Source organism: Pseudopipra pipra, chromosome 11, assembly GCF_036250125.1.
Source record: "Pseudopipra pipra isolate bDixPip1 chromosome 11, bDixPip1.hap1, whole genome shotgun sequence".
NCBI lineage: Eukaryota > Metazoa > Chordata > Aves > Passeriformes > Pipridae > Pseudopipra > Pseudopipra pipra.
Window position 1 is genome coordinate 21,431,710 of NC_087559.1, and position 20,742 is coordinate 21,452,451.

Sequence of the window (20,742 nt, forward strand, 5' to 3'; positions counted from 1 at the left end):
ATCGGTTTGAGAGAATTTGTTTGGTTTTTTTGAACACCAGGTAAATAATTTTAAGATAATATTTTGTCTCCCTTTGTCAAATTCAGTGTAATATTTGTATTCCTCTGTACTGCTGACATGTTGCTCAAATTTCTATTGAGAAACCTGGGTAAGTTTCCACAAATAACTACGTGCTGGTATTTATAATCAAGTTGTCTTTGAGCAGAGAAAATATGGCTGGAAATATAAAACCACAAATTGGTCTTCACATCCATGTAAAACATAAAAAGGCAGTGATGTGTTTAAATTCTTACAAGAGACATCTTAGTTATACACCATGAATTACTGCCTCACTGCATGGACACTCAGACAGATTATCCAGGGAAGACACAGAATTTCCATCACTGGAACCTTTCAGAGATAGGTAAGATAAATGGCTGTCCAGGAGGGCTTAAGTATTGCTGATATTGCTTTTGAGAGTGGGGACAGACTAAACCACCTCCAAGATCCCTAAATTGGTTTTCTCGTCTCCTACCTCTTCTTGTTTGCCTTTGGATGCTGTCACCAGGCTGGGATTAAGCAGGAACAGAGACTGGAGTGCTCTCTGATTTATACACCCAGCACTCCCCTCAGCACCACACTCCTCATATGGGGAGTGCTGGGAGCTCAAAGCAAACCCAGCTTTGCTGCTCTGCACAGGGTGCAAACACGGCCAGCAAGGCTTGTCCTGTCACTGGGTGCAGGGATGATGCTCAGGGGAGCCCCTGCATCACCTTCCCCTGGTCCCTGGCTGCAGGGCACCCCTGTACCACCCCACAGAGCCAGCCAAAAGGATGTCATCTCCCCAGATCTACAGATCCAGCCTGCATAAATCTGCATAAATCCACCAGCATAGGCAGGGTTATCACTACCCCAGCACAATCCAGCTGAGAGCCACCAGAGATGGCTGCTGGGACATTGTCTGAGCTTTTGTGCTCTCTCCAGGAGCATTATGTCAAGCACAGGGGTGCAAAGCCCCAGGAAAGGCCCTACAGGTTCAGTTTGTACCCTGACTGGTTTGGCAGCTGCACCTGAACACCAGCCCCAGCCCCACGGGGTGCTCTCCATGACCACACATCATCCAGGACTCTCACCAATTCATCCAACATTGGAACCTCCAACCTAAATTTGTCCCTTCTTTTCAATCTGGAAAATAAAAGCAAAACTGGTCCAGAAATTCAAGGGCCTACCCAGGTAATGCCAACCCAAAGGGGCACAACCTTCTCCCAGTGAACACGGCCTCAGACAAGGATTGGTGACAGCGAGACCTGTTCTCCTTTCTGCTCCTGAATATTTAGACCACGCATTGAAGTAGGATTTAGGGCAGGAATTAAAAAGGAAGATACTTTTCCAAGTAAATTTTTAAAGAACTGAATTTTTTTAAGAAAACAGATTGGGGTAATGTCACCAGAAGCCATATGCTGCTTCACCTCATCTGAGCTTGGGGAGAAGGGAGGTTAAATGGGGGGGTTCTGGCAGGACAAGCTGTTTTTAAAAGGGCAAATACTTCCTTTTCTCTTCTTTTCCAGGCTGCCAACTGCTTCCTACTGATAGACTGTTTAGACTGGTTTAAAAAATCCTTCTGGGAATCTCGTGGTTTAATTTTTATGAAGAACAATGAGAGAATTAGAGAGTGTGCAATGACGCTCCTCCAAAGCTGTGTTTTCGTAACTCTGAAAACAACCTATACTTTTGAGATTAATCTATTTTATATAAAAAATGCTATTTTCTAATAGCTCATCTTCTCTTGAGAATTCTCCTCCCTGGACAGCACAGTGAAAGCCTCAGGTGCAGTGACAGCTGGATCAGTGTGATCTGTTCAGCAGCAAAGACAATAAAAGATTCCTATTAGGACACATCAACTCTTAAGGCTGCATGGCCCTTATACCCTCTGATATACAACAGGGTTTTCCATTGATTTCTTATTGCTCAGTGCCTGGAGGACATTATGTAACACACTCTATGCAGACTTATGGAACTGTGCACACACTTTTTATAGTCAAAACAACGTCATTTGAAAGCACCCTGAGACAAACGTGGGGGGTGTAACTCTGAATCTGTTCTAACTAAGGGCTAAAATGAAGTTAGAACTAAAACCCCCCAAAGTGGCTGCTTTGATATATTATACTGTATTAGAAAAAAGGCTGACAGGCCTGCAAAATGAAAAGCAGTGTTTCCAGCCTGCAAATAGCACGGACCAGGAGCTCGGAAGTGGCAGCGAGATTTCCCTGCCGTGCCAGGGGGTGATTAGTTGACACTGACAGGGAGGATTACAGGACAAGCTGTTCCCTTCACCTCTGGAGATGTGAGAGAGATCTGGAGATGTTTGCTAATTATTGTTGTTTTCAGCATCTGCAGCAAAGTCCTGAAAATATTTTTAGTAATTGTTCTGGAGTGTTGGGTTGGTTTGCTTTGTACTGACCCAGGCCCTGAAACATGGTGAAAGTTGGGATTCAAATCACTGCAAAGCATTAAAATGAATGAATCTCAGCTCGTTTTATTTTAAAAAGGCTTCATATTTTCTCCAACGTATTTTGCATAATGGAGAGGATTTAGAGAGATGACAGATCTTCAATGCACCAAAAATATTACTTAAGATATTTTTTTAGGTGTACACACCCAAGTTGTGGAATCAGTGTTTCACCTTAGTGTTGGCTTCATAACTGGGAGGGCTGGCAAAAGATTTACAGTTGTTTAATGTTATGCACTGCTATGATTCTAGGAGATTTGCAAAATAACATTAATGATTGCCTTACAAACCAGATTTTTATGCTGCTTATGTTTATATGTTTTAAGGCAATCTACCTTATTGTATGCAAAATGATTTTAAAAAGAAAGATTAGGATCTAAAACTGCCACAAAGCCTAGAGAATTAACTTTGTTCAGCTGACTCGTTTCTGAATCTTGCACTCATAAATCAAATTGATTAAGTGCATATTAATGAAAGGAGGCAGATTTTTAGAGACAGGGAGATACATGCAATATTTTCCTGTGGAACCTTTTGTGTCCCAGGATCTTAAATCAGCCCTGCAAGACTCTTGGTATGGAAAAGTCTGGTGAAGGATTTAAAAAATGAATGTGCTTCATTATGCGTGCAGGTAACCCTCCTGAATTAAAATGCTAAGGGAAATGTAGGATGAAATCCCAGATGTGGGCAAAGACAAGGCAAAAATTGGCAAATGCTGCATTAAAACAATTCGCTTTTCTTTAACTGTGCTCACTGTGTCTCACTAGGAAGTAAATGAACTGAATTCCTCAGAGGATGGCACGAGACTTTCACGTGGTTATTCATCTCAGGTTACTTTTAATTCAGCTTAATTAAATTTGGTTAAAGTTCCTCAGTAATCAGTGCTTTTCCTTTTTTTGAAACGACAGTTTATTCCCCAGGGTCATTTAAGCAAAGGGGGCACAGGGGTATTCCTTGTTTAAATGAGCTCTTGAGCCATACCTAGGTTTACTAGTGCTCATTTTTAGGGTTAAAACAACACAAATGGTCAATATTATTAAAGATAAAAACAATAAACCCAACCTGTTCACATTTGGCAGGGAGTGACTGTAACTGCCACCACAGAATTTCACAACAAGTGCCATTCCCCACACCAGCTGAGATGGCAGAGCTCCTGCAGAGCTAATCCTGGGATGTGTTTTGGCTCCAACTTTGCTTCCTGCCCAAACGACACCTGTGTGTTGCTCCCGTGCCAATGTGTGTTTACGTACACAGGAATCTATTTCCAGGTTTCCCCGGCAGGCATTTGGGGGGTTTATTTAAGAATAATTTAAGAATAAGCTCGTTTCATCACAAAAAAAAAAATTGTAAGATTTCTAGAATCCCCAGAAAGAAAAAAAAAAGAAAAAGAAAAATAAATCCGTCTACTAAGACATTACAGTTCTTGGAAAGAGAACATAAGAAGTTTATGATCTGGGCAATAACTTTAAAAAAGAAAAGTGTTTCTGTGAGAGTGGGAAGAAAATTTTTGAGAATTGGATGCTGAATGAGCAATGCCAAATATCATCTACCTAAAAATACTCAAATGAATGTGGTTCTGTCACAATTGTTGGCAAGAAACCAAAGGGAAGAAAATCGTAGTTTAAAAACTGGAGAAAGAATAAGAAGAATTTTACCAAATATATGGTCAGGTTTTCCTGACATGCATGGCAACACAGAAAGGGTCTTTTCCTTCCTTTCCCACCTTGTCTGAATCACAGAGACTGCCCAGCTCTCCCTGCAAACCCCAGTATTGGTCTTTGTGAGGAAGCTGGAAATGATGCTTTGCTTTCTTTCCGAACAGAAAGGGAACACACAACTCTTGCATACCAAGAAATCAGATAAATTAACCTCTAAGAGCTGCCCACAGCCCACTATTTCCTGTGATAGTGCCAAGGCTGGCTTTGGGTTTTATCACCCCTCTCCTTTGTCCCTTACTCTGAACAGAACTGGGACCTGCTGAGCCAGCAGGACAGGCTGAGGTTTCTACTTGCACCCTCCAATGGAGGTCAAATTTCTCTATATGGAGAGAAATGTGTGCAAGAGCAGCAGACAAATCCTGCACGTGAATCTGAAGATAAAAATAAACCGGTATAAGATTTTGGCTGATTTGGAAATATAGGCAATAGTGGGGAAGAACTAACATTTGTTTAAAAATAAGAAAAAAACAAATAAACAAATAAAGAAAAATAAAGAAAAAAAACAAATTATGTTAAAGGTCAAAAGCTGGATGAGATACTTCAGCTGCTTACACGTGCAAATACAGAAGAATTAATGGAATTGTTAACATGACCTTAGAGCTCTATTAGAAAGGTGGCATTTCTTATTTTCCCCTGGGTTCAAGTGGATCCTTGAACGTCTGCTGTATGTCATCAGGGGGAAATTCCATTTAGAAGCCTAGATGTCATGTGAAAAGGAGCAAAACCTAAGGAAAGCTGAGAACTGGAACCCCAAAGAGATGCTGTCTGCAAGAACAGAACTTTGAAAGGTTTTGAAGGAGCAATGTCTTAATTACCTGTTATTACACCGGTTTTTTTCAGTCCTAGAGATTCCAGAATACCCACAAGGAGTGCTGGGGAATTAGGACAGGCACCATATCTTTAGAACATGGCACTGTACTCGAGCTTAGGCTGAAGCCCAGCAGTCTATTGCAGCTGTTCTGCTCCCCAAGAATTTGCATCCAGGGTAGGGAACTGGCAGGGAGGAGGACTGGGCTGATCCAAATTGGTGGAAACACTGTTTTTGTTTTTTAATGTACATCAGTACAGACTATACACTAGAAAGAAATTCAAACTAGTTGGTATTAAATTCAGTATTTTCAGTCCTAACTAAGAAAGAGAGGTTTGTTGTCAACTGCTTATATTCTTTCATATATATATATTCTTTTATATATATATTCTTTATAATATGAACAGATTTTTTACTTTTTCCACTTCCTTCCACAATACCTGCCCCGTGTCAAATCTTTCCCACTGTGACTTATTTCTCCACACTTGCTCAATGTCATGAGATGCCAAGAGACATATTTTGAATTACTCCATGGTCAGTAACCTGGGAGAGGGTGGGAACAGAGCAGCATTTCAGACCCCACACCAGAGATCTGGAATCTGTTTGGCTTCAGTTTTTTTCCCCTCAGGCTGATTTTTACAGTGTTCTTTATCTAAACATCCCATGGCTGCCTTGGATTCTGTAGGGAAAACTTCTTCTGGTGACTCCAGCACCTCTGAGCATGTTGGCTCTTGCACTTCCCTGGCTGATGTGACCTGCTGTCCACTCCATCAGGACAGGGATGCACAGAACAGTTGTGCCACAAGTGAGTAGTGCCTCAAACAAGATAAGGCACCATCCTCACAGGAGCTGTGGACCAGCTATACCCTCTCTCCAGTTTTTGGATATTCTTTCTGGTTTAAATCTCCAACTTTAGTCCCCACTGACCAGTGGGGCACATTGTAGGAATCACAAGACAACAGAGCGGTGAAGCCCAGGAAATAAAGTCTCATGTAAGTTGTGAGAGGCCAGCAGGCACCTCAGCCACAGCCCTGAGCAGTAGCAGTGTATCAACACCACCAACAGCTTAAAACAAGAGGTGTGAGAGGACCAAATTTCAGGGGACCATGTCCTGTTCCTGTATTTTTTCCGGTTCATCAACTTGTTGCATGAGTAAGGGGGAGGTAAACCAGGCAAAGCTCTGCTGAGCAGCATTAAGCAATGTAACTACTCATTGAACTTTGTTTTCAAGACAGGGTTTTGCCTTGGGAATTTTAACAGAAACTGCCTCAACCAAAACGACTTTTCCTTTTTTTCCCCGCCCTTAAGCTGCAAAAAAAAAGCTGTACACTGGAAAACAGATATCGTGCCCAGGGCTTCACACCAAACAGTGGGATGTTAAAACATCTCACCTCAGGCTACCTTCTTCCCTCTTTGTAATCCACATAAGGAAACAGAGTTCAAGGAAGAACAGTTAAAAGGTTTGTTACATTCATGGAAACAGCAACTGTCAGGGGTTGACATCAGCATTTCTCACGACCGGGGAATAAGAGCTACATGTGATGCAAGGCCTGAAGACAGAAACAAGGGGGAGGACTCAGGAGGGCTCAGAAGTTGCTACTGAAGGTGTCAGCAGAAGACTCTGAAAATTTTTAGGCAGTTCACGTGGTTATGGATGGGGGGATGTGACAAACCAGGACAATCCTGCTGGGCAGACTGTGTGGAGATGGTCACAACCCAACAACCCACCAGGGAGGAGATTCTTGCAGATCTGCAGCCAAAATAAGAGATTTGAGAGCAACCAAGAGAAGCTCTTCCAATTCCCATTCCCTTGGTGGAATTCTGACTCCTTCCTAAAGGATGTTTCCTTTCCTCAAGCAATGTAATGGTTTGAGACCAACACTTGACCTCATGAAGCAACTCTTTTCATACAAAAAAAACAAACAGGGCACTTGATATTTTTTTTAAAATGGTATATAAAAATTATTTCGCTATAAACTGATATGCAAAGGCAAATGTTTCAAATTTAGTCCTGGACTAACTCTAATCTATGTTACAAAAAAAAACCCCAAAAAACAAAACAAAACAACAAAATAAAACAACAAACAACTCCCCCCAAAACAAACAAACAAACACAAACAAACAAAAAAGAAGCCAGGATATCATATGTTAATTAAATCCTCTTTATATACCATAGGGCCCCTACTTGGCATGGTCAGGGAATAGTCTATAATCCATTCACCCAGGACACACAAGGGTTTTGTCTGAGGAACAAAGTATTTTTACCTTGCCTCAGCCACACCCCTGTGTGATCCTCATTGTAGCAGAGGTTGCATCTGCACTGGGAATTTTCTCTCGATATTCATTTGCTAAAACACAGCAGCAGTTTTTTGAAAGAGTGGAAAACTGATTCCATGTGGATCAGTAATGAGAGCAGTAATTGCCACAGGGCTGACAATAACTTATGCAGAAGTTCTCAATTGCTTCTAATGGCCTGTCAGAGGGTGAAAGGGAATACAAAGCAGATGATAAAATAAACTCCAGCACAACTTCTGAGAACAACATCCTTGACACTTTCACTCTTGCTAAGAAATATGAAAATAAAAGAACTAAAGTAGCTTCTGGAGAAGAAGTAAAACTGCACAATTATCTAGTGATTCCTCCAGACCAGATTTTGTGATTGCACCAGAAAATGAAAGCAGGTTTTACATCCATATCATAAATGAAGAATTGTAGGGAGAACAGAAACTCCAACAACAGATTATTAGTCCTCCAGTTCAGGTTGGTTGAGCAATATCACAACTGCTGCTTCAAAACCACAGAAATGACAACTGTTTCCACCAGTGTCAACTGAGTGTGACTGGGGCACAATAATCTACTTACTCTCCCCAAGATAATACCAGACTGTGCTGTAGATGTTTGGAAATGCAATTATGCTACAGTTGAAGGCCTTAAATTTGGGGATGTCTGAACATTAATAGCTGAAAATGGGAAATAACAACTAATCTAAGAAATACAAATGGAAAATGAACTTGTGAGCTCGTAGCTGCCTTTTATACAGCAAGATGCATTCAGTACATGCATGAGACTATTCCCTTACACAAGGTTCCTGAAGCAGTTCATGCATTCTAATATTTTTGGATGTGTAGATTTGATAGTGTATTCCTCCTTCACAAGCATCAGGACAAATATTTTGCACTCAAGCTGCAGAAAACACTTAAATGCTAATTCTGTTACTGCATCAAAAGTTACAAGTAGGTTTCAGGAGCCCAAAAAGGAAGAGTTATATTAATTCTAGAAAATAAATGTGACTTTAACTTATTATACTAACTAGTAAGGTCACTGGCAGATAAAAGATGTTGATATATGAAAGGCAGATATAAATATATTAGATATAAAGGCAGTGTATATGTACACTACATTAAAAAAATACACAAAGTGGTGTTTCCCTGCCACTGTGTCTTCCCAGCACTGTGTCTCTTATTTTCATCCCTTAATCCTACAAAGAAAACTGTCACTTTAGGTGGTCACAGTTTTTCAAGTTAACCCTAAATTGACGAGCTCAGGTTACTATCAGTGCTGTCTGAACAAATTAGTGTGGAAAGAACAGTCTTGTTGATTCATTTTCAAAATGAAAATGCATTTAATTTCAAAAAAAAAAAAATTAGAATTTGGAAGAGGAGGCACCTCATATGCTATAAAACAGCCACGCACCAAAAAATAGCATCTTGTTACCCAAAGGAGATTTTCTGTTGAGCTGTGGACAAACTTGCCTGTCACAAGCCTTGTATTTGGTGTTACCATCAACCAGCAGAATGAAATACTGACAACTTTTAGGGAGAGGAAAGAAAAAAAAATTAAGAAACATCTAGAGAGAGAAATTCTTTCCAGGGAAGCTACCCATCACCTAGTGAGCCTGTGGACCAGCTTCAGCAGCTGTGGGCAGGCACCACAGGCCCTCCACACTGCTTCCATAAAGAGATCCAGGGGGAATCTGGCACCAGGGATCAGCACTGCCTCCCACCTGCTCCCCCAGGAGCACCATCGAGGGGCTGGACAGCACAACTACTGATTTATCCAGAAACTGCTGGAGAAACATTTAAAGAAGAGCGTGGAGGAGCTGGACAAGGTCAAGAGTAGAGAGTCAGCAAGACATGTCAGCTCCCCTTCCTGACATCAGGCTGTGCTTCCAGAAGTAAATATACTCTTTTCAGGAAAAAAACATAAGCCTTGCTAATAAATGTACATTTCAAAGAATTATTTTCATTCTGGGAAGAGTCAGAAAAGGAAAATACGGGGTTTTCAGGCTTCCCAAGGGAACATTTGTCACCTCTTCCAGTCACTGCATAGGGATTCCATATTACATCCCATAGGCAATATTACCCTCTCACCTCAACGAAATGAGATTGGGCATAACTCAAACTGCTGCAAGGATATTATATATTGGATTTTTTTCCATATTCTCCGTTAAAACAGCGATGCACAAATGGATCAATGTGTAATGAATGTGAGATTCAGACATTTCACAAGACATAAAGCTTTCGAGCTGCTGCCCTTTCAGAGAACTATAATCTCCTGACGGGCTCGTGTTTGGTCTGAATCCATGTTCCTGGGCAACTCCAGGAACAGTTTATGTTGTTCAGTAAATTGGTTTAAGTGTAGACAAAACAGAATCGTTTATTTCTTCGTAAAACCTTCGTTGAACTGAACTCAGCATTAGACTATAGCACTCTCAGGCACCAGGTGGGATTTTGAGATTGTCCTGTGCAGGGCCAGGAGTTGGAATTGATGATCCTGTGGGTCCCTTCCAGCTCAGGATATTCTATATATTTTATTCTGTAATTGGTTACTGAACGCTGGGCAAAACCATCAAATCCATTTCAAGTGTAACTACTCCCCACTGTACCAAGGCAAAAATCAAGCTTAACATGTCCATTTTCCAACATTTAGGACTCTTAAAAAGGATATCTACCAATAAAACAAAGGTATCCTTGGCAGCAGTTTATGATATGCTGATCTTAAAATGAAAGAGATTTATTTATACAACCATTCAAATATAGACTTCCAAAAATGTAGAAGACCTTTACAATGTGTTCAAAAAGCTGGATTACAAGATATTCACTAACTTGATTTATTCTCCTTGTGTAAATCAGGGCAAAACCTTCCAGGAAAGCAATCCTAAAAACCTAGGGAAAATAGCGACCAGTGAATAAAATACTGTGCTGTGGGAAAACACAAACATATTTTCCCAGGCTGTGCTACTGAGCTTTTCAGACTATCTCAGAATCTCAGCTGTGTCATACTTCCCCAAGGGAAAAGAAACATTTTAAGTGCAGTATCAAAATAATAACATTTTTTAAAAAAAAGAAAAAAAATTGTCTGATGACACATCTCCCCTCTTGCTAAAACCTGTAAAAATCCTATTTTTTAAATTCCTTTCCCAGCAAATAAAATAAAATATGAAGGTACTCTACATTCAGGTCTGACAAAAAAAAAAAAATCTAAACTAAATAATAATTTGTAAAGCATCATTCATTGTTTATATTGTCCCCAAAGGATTCCACCATGGCCAGTTATATGAGGTAATAGCAATAAATAACATTTCCTTAGATTAAAAAACCAAATGACTCCTTTATCTTTTTGTGCCTAAACTGAACACCTGCTGAATCAATAGTCACAGACTCAAAATTCAGTGAGAAAGCAATAAAAGATTCCCAGTTGTATATAAAGGATTCAAGGACCATAATCCAAGAGCTGTGCACGGCTACGTGCTTATTCTGCTGGTGAATGGAAAAGGAAGAAGGAAGGGGCTTCAAGGAAAGCAGCCAAAGGAGACTGCAGCAAATGTAAAAAGCATTTCAGGGCTATATTTAGAGGAAGACATTCTTCCTACATTTGCCAGGCTGCTCACGTCATTTCACACAGCATGTTTTATCCAGCTTTATAAGTCTGGGAGAGAGCAGGAGGGGGACAAAAAAAAAAATCTGGATCAGTCGCCAGAAATGGAAATCTTGCATTTATGGAGAGGAACGAGTATTTTAAGCATGTGAATTCAAGAGTACTTTCCAAAGGGGGGGAAAAAGGGGAGAAGAAAGAAGGGGGCCAGGGAGGGTGTTAAAGCTTTGCAGAATATGGTTTATCAGTAACATGAGTTTGCCTCCAAAACTCCCTTTTGAGCCAGGCTCACAAGCCTCAGCCCCATCCCTAAAAATACTTAAATGTGTGAATTCCACTAAGTTCGAGTCTTCAGCTGGTAAAAACTAGACTTGCCCGTGTTCCTGTGGATTGGATACATCAGTTATATAAGCAATGACATATTTCTCCTCTGTGATGTGGTAAACAACCCCCCAAGATGAATTAAACAAACACCGAACACAGAGGTGGAAACGGCAACAAAAACACTCCCGTTGGATAAGAATGTTGTGCTTTTTCTTAGCATGTGTCACAAGGTGCAGGATTTGCATAAAGAAATGTCAGGATACAAAAAAAAAATATGTCAGTGCCAGATGTAACAGTATCAGGAACAAACCACATGGAAATTTCCTGTTAGTGACCTTCTGGAGAGCGCTGATGGCATTGATTTGAGATCGACACTGATTTAAGGACTGGCTTTACTTAAACTCACAGAGATGACTTCTATGAAAAGTTTTTACCTTCATTCCCTTCTCCAGGTGGCTGATAAAACGAAAGCCCCAAAGATATGATGGCTGCAATTTCCAAGATTATAAGAGTCACGTCCTGCAACGCTTCCCAAACTAGCTGTATGAATGTTTTTGGCTTCTTTGGAGGTATAAAATTTTTTCCAAAAATAAGCTTTCTTTTTTCTAGGTCCGCAGCAGTGCCGGCTAATCCTGTAAACAAAATAAAATAAATCAAATTAAAATTCCAGGGAGATAGAAAATGCCCACTTGTATCTGCGTTCCTATAAATGACTTTTTTAAGGAAAGCAACAAGCTGTGTCACCTATCAACAAACACCTATCACATATCAACAAACAGGTAGATATTCCACTTAAATGTTGCTTTTGCAAGATGATTTGTCCTTATGTTCTGAACAGAATTCTTATGGGCTCCATTTAATAAAAATTCCTGCCAGGTTTAATCATAAAAAAGTCTTTGAATTAGGAGATTTATTTTAATAAGACCTAGGTACATAGATACACATGTACATGTAAGCAATGACTTCTGAAAACAGATCAAAAAGCACAAATAAATAATATTTGGGATGAAGCTGGAATAGCTGTTGGCAGCTTTTGGAAATACCAGTAGAAGATGATACTTTTTTCTGAAAGCAGATCGATGAACTCAAAGTATAAATCAATAAAACATGCCTCGTGCTGCTTCAAAGCAACCCCTCTGGCTGCATGTGGACTGCAACTCATCACTGGAATGAACTGCACCACATTTTTGTCACGTGAAGAAAGACAAAGTGACAGGTTCTATATGCACAGACAGGGAAAGAGGAGTGGTACGGTTGCTTAAATTGATATAAAAAAGCACATATTTTGAATGACGCTTCAATTTGAGATCATTTCAATTTAAGGATACAGGATAGGAATGGGTGGTTGTGCTGAACAACCCACTTGGGTGGGGGGCTTTTCCCTATTTTTTGATTATAATAAAGTATGAACATCTAGTGACTTGCCAGGGAAAAAAAAAAAAAAAAAGAAAAAAAGACTTGCAAGCATGAGGGTTTAATAACTGAGTCCATATATCTGTCTCAGCAGCATAAAGAACTGCAATAAGTGTTATAGATATCTGTCAAATAATACCTGATATCATAGAATTGTTTAGGTTGGAAAAGACCTTTAAGATTATCAAACCAAACAGTGCCAAGGCCACCACTTAACCAGGTCCCCAAAGCGCCACAATCACAGGTCTTTTAAATCCCTCCAGGGATGGTGCCTCCACCACTTCCCTGGGCAGCCTGCTCCAATACTGGACAACCCTTTCCATGAAGAAATTTTTTCTAATATTCAATTTAAACCTCCCAGGGTGTAATTTGGGGCCATTTCCTCTTGCCTCATTGCTTGTTGCCTGAGAGAAGAGACCAATCCAGCTGGAGTATTTATAAAACTATAGGTTTGGCTGTGATAGAAGTGTCAAGTTGTTTATGCTTATTCACCCTGGCATGACACCTGGAAAACACTGAAGTTCAGGGCTCGCCTCAGAGGAACACAAAGGTGCCTGCAGGAGAGCAAGAGGAAACCATGGACCCCACACTGGAAGGATTCCTCAGCTCACGCAGCTCAGGGTGAGTCCTTGGCTATCCCAAATCCTATCCCCACCCATGGGGTGCATCAGGAATGGGAAGCCCTAGAAACATCATCTTCAGGACATCAAGGAACACCAGTCAGGCTCCCAATGTGCTGAGAGTCCCCACTGTGTGTTTGGGTGGCCCAGGACCCGCCCCCAGCAGTGTCCCTGTCCCTCTCCCACCCCTCTCAGGTGACAGCACTGGGCCCAAGCACTATTTCCCCAAGATGAAAGCGATGCTGTTCTGAACATATCAGTCCTGCCACAGTCCAGGCAGATGGTGACTCACCTTTCACTCCAGGTGTATAATTACAGCTGCTGTGGAGCTTCTGCCTCTAGGTTAACTCATCAAACTTTCATTTTACCTTCAGCTTCTAAGAAACACAACCCTTCTCCCCCAGATAAAGGCACGCTGTAGTTATTATTACCTCACTTCATTTAATTTTCAGTACCTAGTGCTCAGTGACACTGTGACAGCTTCCAGCAGTCATGAAATGTGTCTGTGTTATCTCCCATGATTCAAACAACAGCATGTCAAAGCTCTCCACTCCTCTGAGAGCTCCCAGTCAGCTTCCAAGGCTGGGTAAACCCTTTCCCCCCCTGAGGAACTGCAGGCTCTGAGCCATGGGATAGCCTTTGGGTGACCCAACACGGGTTACAGAAGTTAGGGCAGCACAGGGGAGAGAGCAGGGCAGTCACTGCTGATGGGATCTGACACAGGGACAAGCCTTCAACAAAAACCAAACAAGTGCAGTCTGATCAGTTTGTAGAGGCCTGCAAAGCCCCTCAATGCAAGGGAGGAGTTTCACTAAAAGTCAAAGAATCATAGAATCATTAAGGCTGGAATGGACCTCTAAGATCATTGAATCTGACCATTAACCCAACACTGCCAAGTCCACCACCCAACCACGTCCCCAGGCATCATGTCTGTAATTGTTTTTAACACTTCCAGGGATGGTGACTCCACCACTTCCCAGGGGAGCCTGTTCCAGTGCTTGACAGCTCTTTCAGTGAAGAAATTTTCCCTAATATCCAACCTGAACCTCCCCTGGTGCAACTTGAGGCTGTTTCCTCTTGTTCTGTCCCTATTTCTCTGGGAGCAGAGCTCGACCCCCACCTGGCTCCACCTTCTTATCGGGGAGTTGTAGAGAGTGAGAAGGTCCCTCCTGAGCCTCCTTTTCTCCAGGTTGAGCTCCCCCAGCTCCCTCAGCCGCTCCTCATCTGACTTGTAAAAAGGGCACGCACGATTTGCACCATGCCCCCAAACACAACCTACTCCTCTACAGAGCTGACTTCATCCAGAAAGGGATATTCCCTGGGCAGCACTGACAGCTGTGGGGGCAGAAATTTTCATTTTCGAGCAGCAAAACAAAACTCCAAAACAGAGGGAACTTTAAAGTTTGAAAATGGAAGGAAGAGACGTCGGAAAAATGCGTTTTCCAACCCAGAACATATGTGCTCAGTGGTGGGCCAGCTCCAGCAGGTCAGCACATGACTAGGGACTCACCAGCATGGAAGGGATGGCTGGAATGGTGCAGGAAATCGCTCCAGCATTTTTCAACAATCCTCATCACATTCACTGAGCCGCGACACGTGACTTTTGAAATTGTGCCTTATACCTCGTTGTCAGGGGGGAATGCAAAGCACACGTCTCCTATCCCATGTTTATAAGGGCTGTTTAAATACACCTACATCCCAAGAAGCCTCCAAAGCAAAAGAGACACACTGGAACTCGAACTGCTGCTTTTTCTCTAAGACAAAAATTCTTCATTTAGACATCATAAGGCTGAGGATTAAACTGAGTTTAAATGGTCATCACCATTTTCCAGACTATAGTCTACATAACACCTGTTGGAATTCAGACAAATTTTACTTTACTCTTTCATTTTTTTATAACAAATATTATGTTCCTTAGGCACCACAAATAGACAAGAGTAAATTATGCATGTGATTTTACTCTTTTCTCTAAGTCTATGTCTTGGGGAAATTACTCACCCAGTCTCATCTAAAAAGCAGAGTATATTCATCTTCAGTAAAGAAATTTTTCTCCTTGTAAATCGTTTACAAATCCTAGAAAACTAAATTCAATGTTCAGTTCAAACCAAGCACTTTCCCTTCTCCAGAGGCTTGGCCAACACTCGAAATCCCATTCAGCGAAGTTTGGGGGCTTTTTTTTTTCTCCCACTGACTGCCAGAAACAAACTCCCAAATTGAGAGAAAGAGAAAGGAAAGGGGAGAATGAAGAAATCTACAGACCACGTGATGAAATCAGATCATAACAGTCCTAAGCATTACTGTAGAGACAAGGTCAGAAAGGGACAGAATAACAAAAGGTCCTGAGGTGGGACACACAAGGATCATTGTGTCCAGTTCCTGGCCATGCCCAGGACACCCCAACAATCCCACCCTGTCCCTGAGAGTGTTATCCAAACTCTCTGGAGCTCTGGCAGCCTTGGGGCCTTGCCCACTGCCCTGGGGAGCCTGGGCAGTGCCCAACCACCCTCTGGGGGAAGAACCTTTTCCTGAGATCCAACCTGAGCCTGCCCTGATACAGCTCCAACTGTTCCCTGGGGTCCTGTCCCTGGTCCCCACAGAGCAGAGATCAGTGCCTGTCCCTTCTCCTCCCCTCCTGCAGGGACAAAGTTCCACAGGGAGATGCAGCTCCTGGAAACGGGACTGAGCATCTGAGGCAACGCAAGATGTTGATTTGGAAAAACTTCCATAAACTCACATTGTTTTTGCTGACAGAACATACAAGGGGAGCACTCTTTATCTTTTCCAAGTATCCTGCTTTATTCAGAAACATGAAATAGTCCTAAAGGTGCTCTGAGCAAGCCTGAATTGTTGGGGAGGATTAGAGGTGGCGGGGGCTGCCCGTGGCCCTGGCAGAGCTGCGGGAGCTGCTCCGACAGGCACCACAGATGGCAAACACGTCAATTAGCACAGCAAGGGCTGCACAGGGACATCTGTCCTCACCAGTACTGTCAACCAGGAGATGGCTTTCCTGCTGCTAGACTGGTTTATGTTGGTTTTTTTTCAGATTGCACACACTGACTTCATCGCTGTTCCTGAATATTGTATTTTTATTTCTCGCTTATCCCAGGAGACCTGTGACAATGAGAGCATTGCAAATGAAAGTAATTTAAAATATCGTTTCTATACGGAGATATAAAACATCTAAGGGAGTGAAAAACAACCAATGGGACTAAAAAAACCTGCATGGAAATACCAGTTCCAATATGACTTCAGATTTCCTACGTTACTGGCACAAGCATCAGCCTGTGCCAGTCTTATATTCTGTATGACCCATCTGATATTCTGTATGACAATAAGTCACAAACTGGCTGGATTTATGTTCATTTCTCTACACAAGCATGAATATTTTATTTTTTAAGTGCTTTTCAAGGTCAAAGCTGTGCAATATTACTTAATCGAAGCGTTTTACAATAGACGTGCAGATTAGGGTCAAATTTATATACAAATATTATACACACATTCAGGAAACACTGTGAAAATTTATTACTGATGCTTCCAGCACTTGAGTAATTTCTTAAGGTTTCAGTTTCCAAAATTTTTCCCCAAAATTTATTTCAAATTTGTGGTCGAATGAAAACGATTCCATAGAAAACATTTTCTATGATGTTGTGCAGTATATTGAATGCATTTATGATTTAATCTGGCATTGTTGCTTTTTTTGGAGGCAGAAGAAGAACAAAAAACTGGAGAAATGCCACTTAATGAATTTTCTCTGTTCCTTATCTACATCTGTCAGTTCCTGCATGCTGAATAGAAAGCCATCGTTTCAATTAATGCCTGGAAAATTGTATTTCTCTGACAGTCATCTCCACTGCAACCAAATGGAGCATGACAAACAGAGAATGATTTTGATGCTGCAAAAATAGCAAAAGCACAGCACTACTAAAGCAACAATGAAAAAAAAAAAAACAACATAAAACTTGCAAGAGAATGTTTGAAATTGGCTTAAATTATGAGCTGAAGACTGGAGAATTTACATTTGCACTAATTGTGCAAATAAACCCTTCATTGCTTATTAACTTTCTTCTATACATTTTCTGATTCAGCCAGAAAAGTAGGTAAAAATTTCAAAGAGCAAAACATGCAAACAGTGCAATTTAAAAATCACAGGATAATAACTTCAAATGCAAAGTTTGTTCAGCACAGGAGGGAAAGGCTGTGGAAGGGAAGGCAGAGCAAAGCCAACTTTTGGTTGGTGAACTAACCAAGTATGGAACAACAATTCCAGATGACATCTATGAATTCCTCCTGTGAGAACTCAGACCTATATTTTATCTCCAAAACCCCAATGACCCCAACCTTAAACTCTCTTCTCTAATGATGAGCACTCCCACCACCACCACATTAGCCAGGTCTTCACAGAAACTGAAAAGTAAACCACTGCAAAATATGACCTCAACAATTATTCCATTTTCTGTGCCTTGTTTCCCCAATTCCATTTATTTCCCATTTAACTCTGAAACAGCCCCTGCCACCCCTGCTGACACACAAAGACTCAGAACAACCTGCCCAGGCCCACTGGCTCAGGTATCTCATGCACAGGTTCTCACATCTTCATAGCATGAATTTGAAATATTAGCCCTGTCACTGCTGTTGTAACACGAGAAATTCAAACCCACAGTCCCATTCAACATTTTTAGTGGGATTTTACTCTCTGGATTTGGAAGCAGATTTCTGAGCACTGTTCTGCTTTTCTCTCTCCAAGCTAGAAATGACAGCAGGGCTTTTTTCTTCCACTTCAGTGTAAGAAGTATTACGCATGTAGTGATAATACAGAGCTGAAGGAGCTGAAAATGTCACATTTTCAATTCAAATCAATAGCTACTAACTCACAGGTTTACTTTCTGAGGTCTGCCTTAGGAAACTGTCCCTACCTAAGAAAGTGGGGAAGGCAAGCAGACACACAGAGTAAACTGGGATCACTGATATGGTTTTGATCAAATGCTGAGGAAGGTCTATTTTGTCCTTTAAGTGTAATGATGTAATCCAACATCAGCCTTCATTAAGTCATGAATTCTTCATGACCCTTGTTTATCTGAGTAAAGAAACACCTGCTTTGGTACCAAGTATGCCACAAAAACACATGTTGCATTAAACTGACACAAGAGGACTATTTTCCAAGTAAAACAAACACCAGGGACGTGAAACACAAAGTGAAAATATTCACCCCTGGAATGGGTGCCTTTGTGACCTCCCAGTTTTACCAGGTACGTTGCCTGAAAAGGATTTTTGATGAGGTACATTGAAATTCTGCTCAGGTCATATTAAAATAAAGTCAGTTGAGAGAATGCTGTCCATCAATAAGAGAGGGTTTAATTAGAGCATTTACTGATTCCAGCAAGGTGAATTGGAATTTCACCAGTGAATGAACCTCAACGAATAATAATTTCCTTCTAATCCTGGGACAACAAAGCTGTCTGTGAGTGTAATGAATCTCATTACCTGTTTTCATTAATATCATTTGATACATTTTTTACCTAAATATTAAGAAATTTGTCCAAAAACTAAAAGCTTTTGGCATTACAAGTCATGTAGCACATGTCCTGTAAGTTTTAAGCAGCTGCTGCAACTATTCCTGAGTCCACTTAGAACCTCCTGGGGTCAAATGCTTTGCAGCCAGATCTGAACAGGCAACATACAGAAGAGAGGAGCACAGAAACAGGGAATTAATGACCTCCCCCCTCCATTTCCTCATTAATCATCCTCCCTCTCACATCTTACAGTAACAACTGGCCCAGCCAGCATGTCCTGCCCTCTGGAGCTCTGCCACCCCACAGGACAGGGATTGCTCCTCAGCATCTGGAAAGAAACCAGCTGATTACAAAAACCCTCCTATAACTCACACAAAGTACAGAAATAGCTCTTAAATTCCATGACTTCTTTAAAAATGAAACAACTGAAGAACCTAACAATTGTTCTTACTGACTGCACGTCTGACACAAATCTTAGCAGTGGGTACATAACAATATGCACTTCCACTATGAGTTTCCATCTCTCAAACTCTTTGTAGCCGCAGAAATGCTAGAAAACTTCATCTCAATTCCACAAGGCAGGGAGAGGCTGAGGTTCTTGCCCCAGACAGGTTGGTGGCAGTTCTGGGCAGTAAATTCCCTTCTGCTGGCACTCCTGACTGACACTCAGCTGCAAGACACCAGGCAGGGTTTATTCCTGCCCAGAAGCACTGAACGCTCCATGACATGTTTCAGTCACTTCCCCATCTAGCCATTTTGGGTTCATCTCTTCTATCACCTTCTGATTTACTTTTGAAGTAGAATTGCTCTGAAATGAAGCTATTCACCAGGAACAAATCGTTTACATAAGATGACTAATAACAGCAGAACCAGAAATGGTTCTCGATAGTGACTGTAACATAGCCCCAGAAAAAAGCCACTCATCTGAAAGACATGCTATGATTTCATAATAATCTAATGACTGGACTTATGTGCAGTGCATAAACATCAGCCAGTACTGGGGCAAGAGACGAGACAGCAAACATTACAGGCAAGACATGCATTGTAACACATAACTCGTATTTTTCTTGACTAAACAGAGAAAAAAAAGCTTTCTGTAAAGGCTGATAAAACATTCAATGAGAGCTGAAGGTCCAGGATGAAGGAAGAGGAATCAGGATTTCTTTTGTACAAAAGTACTGCTGTCAGTGGGAGTATATGGTTGTTGGGAGGGAAGAGAATTATCCCACCAGAAATCATTTCTTCAGCTCTTATTCCATCTGATAATGATCAAACCATTTCCATATGACTCACCTTGGGTACCCCAAGCTCCTGTAGATGTTTTTCTTTTGTTCTATCATGATGTAGTGTCACGTACAATAAAGTCATTACAGATTCTAGGCAGCAATGCTAATAAATGCTCCTAATCCAGTATGTATTTCCACCATCCAGCTCCCACCCATCACCAACCACACAACAAAAAGTCACTAAAAATTCCTAGTTATATTAGACAAATAAACAACAGTGCAGACCTTCATCTGGCACTAAGAGATCTAAAGACTATGGAAGGGCTTTTACTGCAGCCAAGCCAACCCCCCCCAGGCCAGTGGGATACCCCACAGACACTGGATACTTCAGGTTTATTCAGCATCACATATTGCCAGGTTTTTAATGGCATTGGGGCTTCTTAGAAGAGACAGAGAGAGAATGGGGAATACAACTATATCTTTCCCCCAATCCCCCTTCCAGGCAGTCAAAGCCTTGAGACAGTTTTTTCAAACCTTTTCGGTTAATAAAACAAACAGGATTTCCCTCCCACTGAAGGTTACATTAGGATTTAGAGTGGACTGTACAAATGCCCCCTGCACAGGTTTATGTGTTACCCACACAGCCCTGATTTCCTGTAGAAACACAGATGTGTAAGGTGGGACCATTTCAATGACATTCACCAGGAGGATGAGGGAAATAGTATCAAAAACATGCTGTTACCATGCTGAGTTATAATAACATG

The 20,742-nt window shown here is 41.4% G+C and overlaps 1 protein-coding gene across 18 annotated transcripts in view; it reads right to left on the reverse strand.

Moving 5' to 3' along the window:
* The window catches only part of ATP2B2 (ATPase plasma membrane Ca2+ transporting 2), a 408,955-nt gene that overhangs the window by 110,387 nt on the left and 277,826 nt on the right, over window positions 1–20,742 (reverse strand). For all 18 annotated transcript variants that reach the window (XM_064668162.1, XM_064668150.1, XM_064668159.1 and 15 more), the window contains one exon: window positions 11,644–11,841. In XM_064668162.1, coding sequence (XP_064524232.1) covers window positions 11,644–11,841 — 198 coding nt within the window. The remainder of the gene's footprint in view (window positions 1–11,643; window positions 11,842–20,742) is intronic.